Source organism: Ctenocephalides felis, unplaced genomic scaffold, assembly GCF_003426905.1.
Source record: "Ctenocephalides felis isolate EL2017-DRISC unplaced genomic scaffold, ASM342690v1 CF-g0.4_SCAFFOLD_01886, whole genome shotgun sequence".
NCBI classification, from domain to species: domain Eukaryota; kingdom Metazoa; phylum Arthropoda; class Insecta; order Siphonaptera; family Pulicidae; genus Ctenocephalides; species Ctenocephalides felis.
In genome coordinates, this window is record NW_020538040.1 from 185,056,693 (window position 1) to 185,074,799 (window position 18,107).

Genomic DNA, 18,107 nt, shown 5'->3' on the forward strand with positions numbered 1-18,107 from the left:
TTAAAATTGTTTTTTTATTTCCTACCAATAGGTATTACGTATACAAGATCAATGTAATTTAAAAAAATATATATAATGTAATTCAGAACAATCATAATTTATGCTACTATTACAAAATAAACTAATGATTTTTTTTTTATTTTCAGGATACAGAAAATATAGAAAATAATATTGTAAATACAAGACACTTACAAAATGATGGAAGGAAGATAATTGAGCTTTTATTAAGGTTTGGCACAGTTATTTTCTTATTAAACTCGTTTTATTTTATGATATTTTATTTAATAGGATGCCTCACAATCAAATATTCGAGGTTTTCTTTTCAAAATATTGAAGTTTTTCTTTCGATTATAAGAAATTGCGAAATTTAGATAAAACACTTAATAAATTCATCACAAAATTAATATAGATTTATTGATTTAAACAAAATAAATATTAACAGATAAATTATATCTTTATAACAATAAATAGTACATATATGTGTTAACTAAATAAAAACAATGGGACTTGCGTATAATATGAACTTACAATAATTCATAATTTTATAATAATATATAAATATAAAATCAAGCACAGCGAATATTCAATGACATAGATTACACGACGGTTTAAAATTAAATTTTGCTGAAAGGAGTTAGACATGTTTTGATAATCGTAGATTTTCGCGTTCAAAAGAAAATTTGTCTTTGAAATTGTTAAAATGAACAATTTGTTGTGTACAATGAGCACAAAATAACTATAATAACTTAGAATTGACTAGAATCGTTTTGTTAATTCACAATGAGCAGAATTAACACATGTATATCTTTTTTTTCTTATCTACTATCGTTGATCTAAGTAGCGATTAATGTTACAGTTAAGTGCAATGTCTGATATGCGTTTTGGTGTGATGACATTCGTGAAAATATCTAAATGGCAGTGGTATTTTGAACTATCTTATACCATAAAAATCCTACAATTTTTCATTTATGCTACGTTTTATAAATTTCAGAATTCTTATCATCTTTATTAATCTTTTGGGGTGATGTTATAATCTGTATTTTGGTCTGTTGATGGAAGACTCAGCGAAACTGCACTGTCCAGTCTGAAAAGACATAGAGTAATTTAGTAATGGAAAAGAAAAATTTTGATATGCAAGGTGTTCCAGAACTCAACGAAACGGGGTGCCAGTATTAATTGTAACTATCAAGAAAAAAATTTGAAAAAAATCCCATATATTGAATACTATGAGCTTTTTTTGTAAAACTTTGGTTAAACCGTAATCATTTTTGGTTACAGTGATGTTAATTTGTGATTATTTTTGTCCATTTGAACTTTGGAACCATGAATAATATTTCTAGGACTACGGTTCTAAAATAATGAAACAGTTGCCCCAAGATTTCTATAACTAAGACTATTTGTTAATCTATTTCTGCTTGACGTTGAGTTCTGGGACACCCCGTATAATAATAAAATTCTAGCCTTCTAGCTTCGTGTTCTAATAACATTGCGTCGATTGGCTCTTGGCTGACGTGGCGTAGAGAATCTCCCAAAGTTTGGCGCAATTGCTGCATCTCGCGGCTTGCCTTAGTGCTTCGCAGTACATACATTTGACGACGTTTTGCTTCCTGCGCTAGCTGCTCCTTCAGAAGCGATATCTGCGACAAACAGATTTTTTCATATATTTTTCATATTGGAAATATTATATATGTTCATGCACCTGATTTTCCAGTCGTAGTATGTGTTGTTTATGAGACTGCTCTCTAGATTCTAATAATCTTTCTGCTTGAGATTGTAGAACGCGATTTTTTTCTGATTTACTGTCGAATAAATGTTGTTCATCATACAAACGGCTACGCAAACGTGCCAGCTCTGCTTCCTAAAATAAAAATAATATACATTTTTTATTTTTATCAATAGAATCAAAACTTGTCTTTAAGTTGTTTGTTTGGTGTCTTAACCTAGTATTTCACGAGAAGGCAACTCAGGGGTTAAATATTTTCCTCTGTATGGCGATTATATTTGTTTATCTATATCTACTCTAATATCCCCGAAAATTTATTTTCACTTGAGATCATTGTTCGGACGTCTTTTCGTTTTATTATATTGGCCATGAAGGTGACAAACTTCAGGGCATTCAACTTTACACGGAATGGTTGCTACCCCTGGTAGAGGAGGTAGCGGAGTGTTTTAATTGAACTAGTTGTTCACTTTTAAAAGAAAGGTCCGCTTAACAACATGTAAATAACCAATAAAAATAAATATATTTTCTTTCATTATAACTTAGTAACAAACCAGTGATTGTAATTAAAAACTGCAACAAATACATAATATACAAGCAAATCAGTATTTAATACAGTCCACAGCAACAAGGGTTAAATTATAACCCAACAACCTGAATTATCGAAGGAAAGTTTTAATAAATTCTATAACTACGTAACAAAACTACAATCATATTTGAAATATATGATCTAAAGTGAAAATCTGGTATCTTACAGCTTGATACCGAGATCGCCTAAATTGAAAAACCTCGAGTAGAACCAGGTACTAAGGATTGCCAACTCATGTTCTTTACCATAACTCCAAGACGAGTACAATAATTATATCTCATATCATTTTATATTTGAATAGTGTTAGTTAGAATATTGTCTTATTACTATATGTATTATTACCTTTTCGGCAAGCTGTGCCTCCAGTTTTCTAATTTTCTGGCGAAGTTCTCTATTTTCTTGGTTGAGATAATTATGATCTAAGTGGGAAGATGCGTCTCGGGCGCTCGAAATTTCTTTTTGCTGCTTAGACTCTGATTGTTTCCTATTTAATGAACCGTACTGGTATGTATCTTGCTGTGGAATATTGCGTTCCAGATTTAACTTTTCTGATTCTAACTGGCGAATCTGGTAATGATTAAAATTAAATATCACAAATATCAATATTACTTCATATAACAAATATTTAGAAGAAAGTATGTTTTATGACCCATACTTTCAACTTTTACCTTATCGCTTAACGATTCAACTTTTCCTCGGAGTTCGCTGCGTTCTTTTTGATTAGAAATTAATTGTCTTTGTAGTTCATCATCTCTTCCATGGTTTTGTGAATCTCCCCAACTTGCTAATCGCAATTGAGACTCTAAAGCGCCCCTGTAAAAAGGAATATATGAATCACTACTTGATCAAGATACTTACATCAGATATTACATAGGTGTACTAATAAATCATTTCATGCGTATATCACGAAATTATATTATTAAAAAATAAAAATAAATTATACAAGCATCCAACATGTGTTGGTTCAGAAGTGTTTCTTTGGAATCTAAACAGGTATATATGTATATACTTTACTTTTGAACTTCATTATTGGCAAGATCAGTCTGGAGCCGTTGTAGTTGCTCATTTTGAACTTGTACTGTGCGACGCAATTCAGCACAATTCTGCTGTGCAATATCCAATCTTTCACTGCAAACGCGTTTTTCATTCTCGGCTACATGAAGGGCCTTTTGAAGCTAGAAGGTTTAAATTCAAACAATGATATGATCAATAAACTGGATTTAGGTGTCTGCAGAATACCTGTTTAAGTTTATCGGTAAAAGCATGAGAATTAGCACTATGGGCCTTCTGGGCAGATTGCAATGAGTTCAGCTCTGCTCGTAATTCAGCTTCAGAGCCTGCAGCACGGTCAAGCGAGATATTTAGCTGTTCGATGGTCACTTTAAGAGAGCCGCAGCGCTCTTCCAATGCGCTTACAGTACACGATTGGATGTCCACACGTTCTTGCAACTTCTACTCAAACAAAAACCAATCGCATGCATTGTAATATAATGAAATAAAATGATTATATTTGTATGTTATACGAGAAGCTGTTACCTGTATTATGGCTTCGCGTTCTTGAACCATCATTTGAAGACGCTGAACATCACCTTCGTGGGCAACTTTTTGGAGCTCAAGTTTGCTAGATCGCTGTTCGCAACGTGCAAATTCATCTTGTAAATGTCTGTGCTCGGTTTCCAAACGGGCGAGTGCAGCGCGGCATTTTTCCAAACGTTCCTAATTCATAATAGAGATTAAAATATTATTGTCTATAATTTCTATATTAGCGTGGTTTTGTTTTTCTTGATATTTTATTACCTCGCTCAGTCCTTTTTCTTCTTTGCAACTGCTGATAGCTAGTTCTAAAGACGTCAGTTTTTCTCTCAAAGCGTTGAGTTCTTCAGTTTTATCTTGTAACGCCGCGGTCTGCATATACAAACAAAAACAAATTACCGTTAAGTTATAAAATAATATTCTGATGTTATTAGTCAACTGAAGTGGTCAAAATAAAAATAAATCTGTAAAGAATCTACTCGTCATTTTGTAAATTACTGTTATTAATTTCACCTGTGTATTCAATTCAGCAGATTTCTGTCCAAGCTGGGCTTCTATGCTACCCTTTTCATTTTGAACGTTGCGTAAGTTTTGTAGCATTTTCTTCATTTTTTCATCCGTTTTATTTTGTTGCTCATTTGCTTCATTCAATTGTGCCCTTGCTTGAGATATTTGAGCTTTGAAATCATCCTACAATTTCCAACAAAAACAAAAAACATTAATACTTGCAAATATTAATGTTTAATATAATCAATTATTAAACCTACCCGTTCCCGCTCGATTTGTGCCACCTGGTGCATAAGTGAACGTACACCTCTTCGGACGAGCTCAGGATCCACATCTATTATTTCATTAGAAACTGCTGCTGCATGTTGTCCAGCTCGTGATTCGTGACCACCAGTGCGCGCAGGACTCCAGCGTCTGGTTGGACTCAGAAGACGATAAGGCAAGTTTACTGATCCATCCAGCTGGATGCCAGCGATTCGACGTAAAGTACATCCGACTGAACTTAGTTTCTGCTCCACCTGATAATGGAAATATGATCGTGTATAATTTGGCAATGTTTGAAAAAATGCATATTTGAATTTTATGTGATCATACTTCTTTTTTAGTAGCTTCTGATTGTGTGAGTTGACTGTCCAGCGCGCGCACTCTACCTTCGGCTCCGCCTAATCTTGCCTGCAAATATTATTATAAATTAGAAAACGCAATAAATAATTGAATTTAAAGAAAATTTCTGTATTTTAAATTTAACTTGGGTATTTAATGATAAAAGTAACGCAAGTTTTAACACGCACTAGAAGTATTGCAAAATTTAGTATGGTACAAACTAACTTTACCAGTTTTGTATTTATTACCTTAAGTTCTTGTATTTGTTGCGTAGCATCTGCAAGACAAACTTCTAAATTATGCTTTTGATCATCAAGTCTTTTTTCTCTACCACGCGATTCTTCCAGCCGACTTAACAATTCTTGTTCTCTGCAATGCCAGCGTCCTTCCTCATGACCAAGTCTTGCACGAGCCCTGCATAACTCCTGGCGCGTTGATTCCAAATTATTATCCAACTCCGACATCTAAAAATTATAGACGATCGTACTAACACAAGATGATATTTAATAAATATATTTACCTGGTTTTTGAGTTGATGCAACTCATGTTGTACTCTTTCCCTTTCCTCAGATTCGTTATTGAGTCTGAAATGAAGTACATATTCATTTCTCATTCTACTCAGGCCGAAATGCTTATTATGTTACCCACCTGGCTTGAAGTTCCTTTTCTTCTGCTTGCTTTTGACTATTGTCGCCAGCTGCTTTGACTAATTCGTTTTGTGCATTTGTTAGTTGTTGTGCTGTCTGAATCTGCAGACGTTCAGATTCCCGTAATGAAGTCTGCAGTTTAACTTTCTCTAGTTCCAATTGATTTCGCGTCTCTTCCAAACTAGATAATTTTTGCATAGATTCTTCAAGGCTACGACTTTGTTCCCTGCGTTCGGTTTCATTTCTCTTGATCGCCTCCCGGAGTTCTCTGTTAGAAGATCCGTATTTATCTCTCTCCACGTTACTTTCGGCCAATTGACGTCTGGTATCCGTAAGATCCTTGCGTACGGAATCAGTCGCATTTTCGGCTACAATTCATTAATAAAAATATAGATATATTATGTTTTTCAGTTAGACACTTATGGTAACATAATTGATAATTATTTTTTTACCTTCTTTTAATTTTCTAATTGTGTCTTGTAACTGATTCGATATTGATTCAGATTTGTCTTCGCATAGACTTAATTGCAATTTCAAATCTTCGGCAACTCGTTGTGTCATATCTCGTTCTTGTTTAATTTCATTCATTACACCTTCTAATCGTATGTATTCCTCTGATGCCTTATTTCTGAAAACAATAATATGGCATGTTACAGAGTATGTTCTTTTATATTATTGTTCTTCTATATACCTATTTTCTTCCATCTTAGTCTTAAGTTTGCTGATTTCATCACGTAATTGATTAGCAGCATTTCTATCATGTTCTGCCTTAACAGCTGCTTCCCTCACTGCGCGTTCCAGAGCTTGTTTTTCAGCTTCTAATTCTCGTTTCAAATTATCTAATTTCTCCAATAAAGCTTGCTGGTCATGATGCGCTAATAAAAATTTAGTATAATTAATTTTATGCCATACTATCGTTTTAAGAATCAATATTTCAAACAAGTAGTACCTATTAGAAGAGCTTGTTGTTTATCATTTTCTGATCGTAAGAGTTCTTCTTCATGCTGCTGATTCAAAGCGTCAATATGATTCTGCAGAGATCCGATCCGTAATTGTAATTGATCTATTTCACTATTTTTCTCATTAGATAATGATTGTAAAGATGCTTGCATACGTTTCTCGAGTGCTTCTCGCACTTGTTCCTAAAATAATTAGTATGTTATACCCATGCTTTAGTATAAACGATTGTAATTAAAAAATCTGTTTTTGCCTTTTCTTCCTTTAACTTCTTGCAATTGTTTTCATTGCCCTTTTTCAAATTTTGAATTGTTTGTTGGTATTCAGCCTGTTGATCACCTAATTGTTTTGATAGATTATGTTTCATTTCTTGGGAACGCCGCTCACAATTTTCCAAATCACGAGTTAAGCGAGTCACCAAGCCTAAAAATGATTTTTCAACACAATAATGTAATTCGAGTACAGCTTTATATTCAATTTTATTATACCTTTCATTGCTTCATGTTTAAGAAGTAATTCTTGCAGATCCTTCTCTAATTGAGCTCGTTTCATGTCATTTTCTTCCAAATGGGTATTAGCATCAAATAGTGTTGCCTCTAAAATTTCTTTCTCTGATCGCAATGCGGCTAATTGTTCATTCAAACGATGCATTTCTTTTTCATTAGCTTCGATAGTAACCTGTACGATAAATCATTTTTTTCTGTACACGTGAGGATAGTGATTTTTTCCATATAACACTGTATTAGTAAATAATACCAATATACGTGGAATTTTGCCAATAAATAAAATCTTATCTATTTACCAGTTTATCTTCATTTTCTTTCACTAGATCCTCCAAGTTCCTATTGACACGACTATTTGTTTCATTCGCTTGCTCAAGTCTTTGTTGAATTCGCATTAAATCTTCTCCTAAAGATTCCCGTTTGCGTGTCATGATCACCAATTGATTATTCAACTCACTACGATCTCTTACAGATTGAGCTAACTCTTGATCTAACTGAAAAATATATTATCATCTATTTTTCGGTTTTCATTAACTTAAAGTACTAACCTTTTCTTTTTCGTTTTCAAGGAATTTATACTTCTCATGAAGCGACAGCTTGCTCGATTCTATTTCCAGTCTAGATTGTTCAGCAGCTAAAAGCTCTTTTCTAAGTGACTTAAGATCGTTTTGTTGATCAGAGCAATAAGATTGCATGCTATTATATTCATCTTTGAGCTAAAAAGTGCAATTAAATTAAATTATTATATAATGATTTTTAGTAATATTTGCAGTATTTCTACCGTTTTTATTTGCTCATTCAGCTTATTTTTTTCTTGATCTAAATCGCTCGCGGAATGTTTGCTTTTTTCCAAACACTCTTTAAGATCTGCGTTTTCCATTATGGTTCGTTCCAGTTCCATTTCCAAATCACCTGATTCAAAGTGATAAAGAGTTTTATTATTTTCATCTATAAAATTTTTGTACTTCGCAGTTTAAATACCAACCTTTTGCTTTTTCAATATGAGCAATTAACGAATCTGATTCGAGTCTTTGTTGTTCCAACATATCTCTAGATAAATATAAATTACTCAATTCTTCTCTTAGAGTCAAAAGTTCTTCCTTAAGTCGACTTGATCTTTCTTCTTCGTGTCTATAGGCAAACAATGTGATTACATTTTAAAACAAATTAAAAAAAATATGTATCCCAAATGCAATACCTTAAATTGAGTTCACTATTATTCGCTTCGTGGCTAACTCTATCTAATTCATTTTGAATATCTCGTTTCTGTTCTTCTAGTACATCGACTAATTTTTGTAATTTACTGTTGCTCTTCTGTTGCTTCTCGTAGTCATTATTCAGATTTTCTATCTATATTTTTAATAAATACAAGAATGAGCTATAATTGTTATTGTATTCGACTATTACTGTTTTAGCGTTATATAATTTTGAGAGCATTCACCATCGCTGTCATTTCAATTTTGCTGCGTTCCAAAGCAGCCTTATCAGCGCGTGCTACATCAGCGTTCTTTAGAAGCATGTCGCGCTCCTGCATCATACTGGTTTTCTGGGCCTCAAATGCGTCAAGCTGAGTCCGTAATTCTGTTACTCGTGAGTTCAGGGCCACTCTGGAACTCTCGCTTTGTTCGTGTTGCTTTTTCAGAGCGTTCAGAGCTTCGCGGGATGCGTGTAACTTGATCTGCAATGTGATTAAATCGATAGTATTACATTCCTGCCAACGCGATATCAATCTATATGTAATTGTATATGTACCTGTAACTCATGTATGAGTAACTGATATTTGTGTAGAGCGGCCTGTACGGCTGATATAGTTCCCTCCGCAAAAGCTGGGCGAGTTGAACCAGGCCCTCCTCGTTTCGGAGATCTATAAAATATAATTCTTAGCGACGTACACAACATGTATTATTAATAATATTATATATTAATTTGTCCACCTTTGCGTTATCGAAACGTTTTGGGATAGATGCATATGTGGAGGCTGGGCTGGAGCTTCTGCGTCCTGCAAAACGGCATGGGCGATATCGCGTAACGCATCCTGCAGCAATTCTACTTCAGCATGCACTCGCGATGCCTGACCAACCGCGTGTTCAGACTCCGCGCAACGTTCTTCCTGCTCACAAAAATATATAACAAATAAAAACATCAGAAAACTATTATTGATAACTGCAAATGTGTTCACTGACCATCGTCTGAAGGTCGCGAAGGAGTTGCTGTATACGAGCTTCCTTCTGAGCAACATCGGCAAGCACAGCCTCATGTTGGGTAGCTAGAACAGTATATCGAGCGCGCTGGTCACAAAGCTGAGAAGAATCTGCTTTTAGTGCCTGCGCGCCCGATTGGGCAATGGCTTGCGCCTCAGCAACTGCTGCGCAAGCTGATTGCATGTCTCGACCAGCCTGAGATATTTCCCCACGTAGACTTGATAAATCACGTTTAGTTGCGGCCTAAAAAAATATTTCGATTTTTGATATAATAATTTCTAACGAAAAAATGAAAAATTGTTATATAAATATTATCACGTCATTTAGTACCTCCATGTCGTTAAATGACCTTTTAACAGAAACCGCATAACGCCATAGACCCAATAATCGACTGTGTTCGGTGTTACAGTATTCATTAAAAGCCTGCCAAATGAATAAAGTTAATTCAGAAAATCACGAAATTCTTGTTGATGTTTATGTTTTTAACATACCACTTCCTCCTCTTTCCATTCGTCTTCCTTGATTGCCATTTCTTCGCGTAGACATTCCCAATCTGCGGTAAGTTTTTGCAAATCAGCTGTTAACACTTCGTTACTTCTGTTACTTTCTTCTAGCTGCTCTCGCAATGCCGCATTTTGTCGTGCCAGGCGCTCGCAACTTTTTTTTTATAAATGAAATATGTATTAATGAAGTAATTTCTGATCAATATTTAAATATTTCACTAACGTAGCAAAAAATTCTTAATTTGAAGCTTCAAAATATCGATAATTTAACAAAAAAAATGAAAAGTATTTACTTTCGTTTTTCTTCATCGAGCCGCCGCAAAGCCGTTTCAAGGTCTTGTACTCTCTCGGATTTGGTATCACGTAAATGTTGTTGCGCTTGCTCCATGGCTGCACTTGGTGCAGGAAGTGGAATAGCTGAAGAACGCGACTTCAAACCAGAACATGGCGCAATGCCATCGGTCTCTGCTAAGCCTTCTAATTCCGCACATCTCTGCTTATATTGCAAAACCTTGAATAGAAAGTGAAACAATTTAAAGCCAAAATTTTATTTTGTTCTAGTTAAACAGATTGTTTAGTTAAAGGAAAAATAAGTACCACATTTTTAAGAGCAGTCAATTTTAATAAATATCTACTCTTAAAAAATCATTTTGTGTATATATTATTATATTATAGTTTTTTCGTTTATTTTACGAATATGAACGAATTACAAAATCGAGATCTGCAAGCTGAAATTTTTCGTACCTTAGCTTGTAGACGACTAACAAGTGCAGCTTGATGCTGTTGGGCCTGTCGATACGTGTCCAGGCGCCTACGGTAGGCTGCTGCCTCGTCATGTAGCCTATGGCGGAGCTCATGGTTGGTGCGCAAAAGCGGGACTGAAATCGGGTCCTCATCTTCGTCTAAGCACGTATCCATCTTTGGAGCTGAATACTTGAAACATACAACGTACAAATAACATATTGATCGTGGAATCATCATCATATATATATATATATTGATATAATTTTCTTTACATCTGAACGTGTGGCGGGTCTTGATCTGCTCGATGGCCGTCTGGAAAAGGGCCGCCTCGGCGGGGTGCTCAGGGCGGTCGAGTCCGCGTGCTCGTTCGAGTCACCGGCACGCTCGCGGGATGTGCGAGGGGTCAAGCTCGCACTGTCATCGCGAGCACTAGATGTCTAGGGGAAAAAAATCTTTTTGCTTAAAAACTCTTAATACAAAAATTGCCATTTTTATCATTCAAGAGAACGATTCATTTACTTTCTTCTAATCTTGAACAAGTCATGTTCATATTTTTTTTTTTGAATACAGTAGAACTCCAATTATCCGAATTAATGGGGACCGGGACCCATTCGGATAATCAAATATTCGGATAATCGGAGTTTTTTTTAAAAATTGCCATTGGACAGAAAAAAAGTTACGTTTTGATATTGCACTATTTTTTTTATTGAATTAAATGAAAGAAACATGACATTTTCACATGTTTTAAATATAAATAAAATGTACTTAAACGAGTTAAAAAATGTACAAGTTTAGAAATAAACATCATTGTTTTGTAAACATCTCCGTCAAATCAAAACAAACAATGTGCCTACACTGGCTTTGCTGGTGGAAAAATAATAGCGCACTTAGACTTTTTTTGGACAATTTTTTTCTGGAAGTGATTCGGATAATCGGCGATTCGGATAGTCGGAGTTCGGATAATTGGAGTTCGGATGATTGGAGTTCGGATAATTGAAGTTCTACTGTATTTTTTAACAGCAATCAGAACCTTACGTCCTATGAGCTTTTGGGCTGAAACTTCTCCTCACTTCGTATTTTTAGATGGTAACCCAATGGTTAATCCATCCATTTTTGATGATTTTTATTATTAGAATTAATCTAATAGGGCTGACTTTTTATTGGTGCAGCAATGCCGGGCAAGGGCTATTTTCACTTGGAAACATATTGCTATCTATATTTCCAAGTAAAAATCGTTGTCACTGCTGCCTGACAACAGGCTGCTCGAAGTGGGTATCGAACCCGGGACCTCTGATTCAGGTCCCGTTGCTCTTAACCGCTTACCTACGGGCGAGCCCATGCTCATAATTGCAAGTTGAATCTTACATCAACCCAATTTTCGTAAATCACAATGAATGGAAGGTATGAATTTTAATGAAGGAATGTTTTGTTATACAATCTCATCAATATTTCTAAATATAAACATTACTCGACTTTATTGATGGCTATTTATAGGCGATAAAGTCATCGCTCTCGGAGGTGAATTAAATTGAAGTGTATCTTGAAATGCTAGAGTTTGCGTATCAATATTGCGATTAGGAGGTTGAACCGTTCCTATAATTTCGCCGTATGATCCGTGATATCAGTCTGTTGTGCAGTCGATACGGACACAGAATGGTACCGCAACATTATCGGCGGGGAGGTAAATAAGTTAACGTTGAGTTTATTCGTGACCGCTTAGCATCTCCGACCAACCCTCTTACCACTGTCGCGATCAATATGCAGAATACGATTCTTAAATCTTCAACTTTGATTAAAACTTTAAATGTAAGTGAACCTACAAACTTACATTTTATGAATGTCAATAGAGCAATGAGGTGTAGTAACTGAACGTTATTCGACCAATTACTACACATATTGCCTTGAAAGTTATAATTGAAAACTACTGTGTCGTTTTTTGTTCGTTTATTCGTTTTTATTCAAATAACTTCATTAGTAAATGAAGCAACAGTTAAAACTTTGCATTGATAAATCGAGTTTGAAAATAATATTTGAAATTATTGTCAATTTTTTTTTGACTTTTTTCTTTTTTATGGTATGCTGCTTCACATATATATAAAAACTAGATACAATTTGAATATTCAAAACCAGAAACAAAATGAAATAAATTGATGAGCATATAGGAAATAAACAGTGCTTCTCATAGAATGGTGTAGATTACAATCTGTTGCATAAATGTTAGTTTTTAATATAACTGATTTATTGTTGAAGTGCATAATTATTATTATACAAAGTCGAATCTCTAATCTGACAACAACTATACTATTTAGATCATAATTTCTATACACTTTGAAATTATATGAAATTTTGATATTTTATTTATGATGGGTAAAGGATTATCGAATTATAAAATGCGTTGTTTTACTATCGAGAAAGATGCATTTTAATTACATATATTAAAGTGTATATTTGTATAGATATATCATCATACAGGTATTTGTGAATGTGGAGATAAAGTGAGTAAGTTCATTGAAACATATAACTTTGACTGTAAAAATTGTAAAGTAAAGAGGAAAAGCATGCTAAATTAAATATATATATAAAATTAAACATTGTTAAATTTTTTAATGTAGAAATGTCAATTTATAAATTTTTAGTTAGATTCAGCAATAATATAATTTGAAAAAAAAATTATAAAGAATTAGGCTTGATGAAGAATTCCGGAGAATGATTAAATGTTTTTTGAAACTAATATATTTTAGATAATTCAAATAATTTTATTATCTAAATTTAATCAAATAAATATTTATAATTTGTAACCATTTACAAAAATAATTCATATTAAAGCCAAGCATTCGAATTAATTATCATTTTACAACTTTGGACAATACATGCATGTTTATGTGTGTGTATATAATTGGGTAGTCCTTAATATGGATATTTTCGAATTTTTTTGCTTCTAGGGGTTCAAATGTTTTCAAATTGATAAAAAAATTATGTAAGTTTTTGATCTTAATATTAACTTTAAGATAGTCCGCACTACAACCAATTAAAATAAAATAAAATTTAGAATAAGACTCTCTCTAAAAATGGTTTACATGAAAAACTTATAAAAATCTTGCAATGAGTTATACAATTTCTGTCACTTACAATTCTCCTGGATTAATTAAGAAAATTAACATTTCAAATTAACATAAATGAAGAACTCTCCTCACCAAAACTTATTCAATCTGGTGTTCCTCAAGGTAGCGTTCTGAGTCCAGTATTATATCTAATTTTGCTACATTATTAAATGATATTTATCCAAGAGAACTTTTCAAATTTAAATAAATGAATGTTATATAATATAATAAATAATAATAAATAATTTAAATAAAAAACAATAACGAAAAACGAAATAACGAAATGAGAAAAAAACAATGACGCAAAGAAAATGTTTCCTTATAAAAAATTACACTCATTTTCCTTTTTTCAGTATTATTACCAATAACAAGTATTATTTTATACATTACCAGAAGTAATTTTGCATTTTGTAATATATCCCCATTTCAACTGAATTCAACAGATAATGTTGAATCGACTGAACTTTTCACTCAAAATAGTAAGACAACAAACCACGTGCTCGACAAATCCCGAACTTAACAAACTAACTCATGATAATAAATTTAGAACCTTACACGAGAACTTCTCTTCATTCCGATTAGAAGGGTGTTATGATTATCGGTGACACGACTTCTTGCACGAGATCTCGATCGGTGACTCTTGAGAAGAAGAGATCGGTTGTGGCTTTGGTTTTGACTTGTATGATACTGTTCGTGATTTGATTTTGCCTCAGGGTAGATTATAAGATCAACGGAAAGAGCGCCGGCGCGCGCACCGATGCCCTCCCAGATGCGACAACCGCCACTTTGCCGGAAAGCGATCGGCGACGGCGGTTTACCGTTCACGTCCGCGATGTCTCGCGAGCCTCCTTCCGCAGGACCAACGATCGGCGTTCGGCTACCCGCCTCGACATTCCTTAGCTCATCGATACGACAAAGCTCATCATCGCACAGGCACCGCATTATTAACTATTTATCTTCACGTTATTATTCGGATATTATGAAATATCTCGAGTCGCAACTCATAATTCAATCTTTCTTCTTTCTTAACTAACTTAGACGGATTTTGTCAGATAAATACTTATGCATGGGATAAATATTGTCTCTACAAATTTAATAGGTCACTGAGTTGTCACACATTGATAAATATACAAGCGTATCTTGAGAATAGGGTCCACCACCGATATCACAAAAACAAATAAAGTTAAGAGTTTTTTAACAACAATATTTGAAAGTAGAGGGAAGAAGATGTATAACCACTTATCACCTTGATTCTTATAACGTTGTTATCGGAACATAAACGGCAATGTTTAAAAATCCATCAAAAGTATTTTCTTTCGTTGTTAGTTTTTTTTGGTTGTGAGCACTGTTGTTTAGTTTACGAGACCTTAAAATAACTTTTAGACATACGTTACTTAATTATTTTATAAAATATATTGTTATTATTAAGCTTGATTCAACCGCATTATTAACTACAGTAGAATCCGCTTAGTATGACATCGAAGGGACGCCGAAATCTCGTCATACTAACCGGTCGTCATACAAAGCATACTGAAGAAAAACTATTTTAATATATAAATATGTTACATGTTTCAGTAATTTAAAAGAAAAGCTCATACATACATTTTAATTAAAAATAAAAATTACACATATTAAAATTTAATATAAAATAAAATTGACATAGGGTAGGGCGGGGTTCAAAGGTCCAATTTGACTTTCAGTAATTATACTGTCTAAACCCAATGAATAACCTTGCAACACATAACACACATTAAACAAGCATCTATCCAACTATGTACAGAAAAAAATTCACAAAGTTCCTAATTATATAAATATTATTTTTTTAATTTGGTATCTGATCCATTTTACCTCACATACGGGGTAAAATGGGACAATCAGGGGGCAAACAGATGCAGTTTTTTCTATTAAATTTTAAAGGGATGTTACGCTTTTGAACCAATTGACTATTTTATTGCTTACACCTTTGCCAAAGTAAAGGTTCTGCTGGTCCTTTTTATTCTATTTAGTATTTATCTTCACGTTATTATTCGGATATTATGAAATATCTCGAGTCGCAACTCATAATTCAATCTTTCTTCTTTCTTAACTATACTAACCGGATTTTATCAGATAAGTACTTATGCATGAGATAAATATTGTCTTCACAAATAGGTCACTAAGTTTTCATAAACTAATAAATATACAAGCGTATCTTGAGAATAGGGTAGAGCGGGGCTTAAAGGTCCGCGGATAAAAAGGTCCACCACCGATATTCCAAAAACAAATAAAGTTAAGAGTAGTTTAACAACAATATTTGAAAGTAGAGGGAAGAAGATGTATAACCACTTGTCACCTTGATTCTTACGACGTTGTTATCGGAAGATAAAGGGCAATGCTTGAAAATCCATCAAAAGTATTTTCTTTCGTTGTTAGTTTTTTTGGTTGTGAGCACTGTTGTTTAGTTTACGAGACCTCAAAATAACTTTATTTAATTATTTTATAAGAATATATTGTTAATTTTAAGTTAGATCCAACCATTTTTTTTACATATCTTCTATATCTATAAAAGCTTACACCTGGGTGGGGTAAAAAAGGCCAACTAAACCTTCGCCCTGGCATAGGTGTAAATAATTGAAAATAGAAAATAATAAATAAAAAGTTTAAAAAAGCAATTTTACAAAAGATAAATTAAATATTAAATAATTATTCCAACTCTGCTAATGAATACCCCGCTTATGAGATATTAAGGACCAGGTGACATTTTTTGGAAAAACAGCAAAAAAACGCATTCCTACAATGATTAGCTGGGAGTTTTACTGAACACAGTCATATAGTTATTTATTTGATATGTGTCATTTATTGCAATATAATTAATTTGGTTTTTACAATATAATTGTTCAAAATCAAATTGGACCTTTACTCCCTGTAATATAATGACTTCCGATTGCACTTTCTGTTAGAGAACTCACTTCAACGAATTATAGTTACACTAATTGATTATATTATAATAGATCCACTTATTTTTCCAAATGAATCCTAAATAATTGCCCAGATATTTTTCAAATAAATTTGCCTAAATCTATGTTTTTAACTCTTTGCCCTATCAGAATCAACTAAATAGATCAAGTATAGGTACCATGCCTTGTAGCATAAAATGTTAAGTCATGTCGAAAATCGTTAGATTGTAATATATTATCAGGATATAAAAGTATATAATGCATTATCAATAGTATTGAATAATCATCGACACACATTATATATATATATATATATATATATATATTATAATATATTATACCATTAAAACGATCATGTTTAATACGATTTTTCAGGCCAAAAACGCGAGAATCTGAAAATTTGCCCCATTGTTTCTACAACTATCTTTTCATCTCGAGGCGCGTTTTTGGTCTGGTCCTTAAAAAATCTTTTCAACAATGTTTAACTATACAAATCCGAGTAAGTTTCTTTAAAAAAAATTATTTATTGTCGATGTTTTCGAACTGTATACGTTCCATCTTCAGGGCATCTCTCTAGAACTCAATCTTGATTAGAAGATAAAAACATTTGCTCTAATGAATAATGCAATTGAATTTTTAAGAATTTGTTCGAAGCTCAATACTATATGTAATTTGTACATTTTTATTATGATTTGTATTTGTTTTCTGAACAGTAATTTTCTGAAGATTTGAAACACCTTACCAAACAAAATTTGCAAAATAACACCACGTTTGAAAAATCTTAAATTTTAATAACGTTGATAGAGATATGAGTTCTCCTCCATCTGGCTCCTGGAAAGCCAGTTGATGGAACGTAACTATGTAGTTCCGAAATATCACAGATAAATACTAGATACATTAGATTTATTCTATTTTTTCTTGGTATTTACTGCTTAGAAAATGAACACAAATATAACTCCATAAAATTTATCTTTTTGTTAATTCAATTTCAATTATGCTTTGTTTTTTCTGTAATGGATTCTCTGCCCTCTGATAAGATGCTCTTACTGGTAATATCAATGGTATTGTTTAGTATAAATAGGTCAACGATATAATTGATAAAACATCAACAATATGACTCGTTCAATAAGAAACTCTTCGTTTTTCCAGGACTTTTCGTGATGTCTCTACTATGTCGTGCACCAAACGATCTGCTATGTTTACATAGAGAATGAAAGCCGCCAGCACTAAACCATACTGAAATTCCATGCAATGGACGAATACACGATATTTTTATAACCACATGCAGATAACACGCATTTTTCTATCAGGGTAAGTTATAAAACATACTTTCAGTAAAGAAACCCAGTTGTATAATTTTTTATTTATTTATATAATCGTTGTGTAATTTTACATGAAATTTAATTTAAGGCTAATCAAAATTGTATTGAAGGCCTTGAATTAACTTTGTCGGAATAACGTTAGGATAACATTAATCAAAATGCCAACCTGTAGCTTTATGAATGCGCGGTGTATTCATTTATAAATAGTAATAAATATTTCATATAGGGTAGAACTTGGCTT

The 18,107-nt window shown here is 33.2% G+C and overlaps 1 protein-coding gene across 1 annotated transcript; it reads right to left on the reverse strand.

Annotated features, from left to right (window-relative positions):
* Positions 1-1,008: 1,008 nt before the first annotated feature.
* Positions 1,009-14,550, reverse strand: LOC113376382 (rootletin-like). The gene is made up of 35 exons (XM_026616290.1): positions 14,164-14,550; positions 10,780-10,944; positions 10,508-10,696; positions 10,057-10,274; positions 9,752-9,917; positions 9,591-9,683; positions 9,243-9,503; positions 8,994-9,169; positions 8,812-8,923; positions 8,501-8,737; positions 8,258-8,409; positions 8,045-8,190; positions 7,841-7,971; positions 7,608-7,775; positions 7,359-7,553; positions 7,045-7,234; positions 6,810-6,979; positions 6,549-6,741; positions 6,291-6,474; positions 6,052-6,227; positions 5,601-5,967; positions 5,473-5,536; positions 5,201-5,416; positions 4,944-5,021; positions 4,610-4,867; positions 4,356-4,532; positions 4,107-4,214; positions 3,846-4,025; positions 3,549-3,761; positions 3,324-3,484; positions 2,978-3,122; positions 2,652-2,876; positions 1,700-1,858; positions 1,462-1,637; positions 1,009-1,084 (listed from the first exon to the last, which is right to left on the reverse strand). Exons 1-35 carry the CDS (start codon positions 14,548-14,550, stop codon positions 1,009-1,011), a joined length of 6,312 nt encoding a protein of 2,103 aa, XP_026472075.1.
* Between the last annotated feature and the right edge of the window lie 3,557 nt (positions 14,551-18,107).

What these genes read in the sequence shown, in the direction of transcription:
- LOC113376382 (XM_026616290.1), bottom strand. Translation starts at nt 14,550, where the DNA reads ATGCGGTGCCTGTGCGATGATGAGCTTTGTCGTATCGATGAGCTAAGG. An exon ending in GAATGAAGAGAAGTTCTCGT is followed by an intron (nt 10,945 to 14,163) that starts GTAAGGTTCTAA and finishes TTTTTCCCCTAG; the next exon opens with ACATCTAGTGCTCGCGATGA. An exon ending in GCCAATAATGAAGTTCAAAA is followed by an intron (nt 3,123 to 3,323) that starts GTAAAGTATATA and finishes TCCTTTTTACAG; the next exon opens with GGGCGCTTTAGAGTCTCAAT.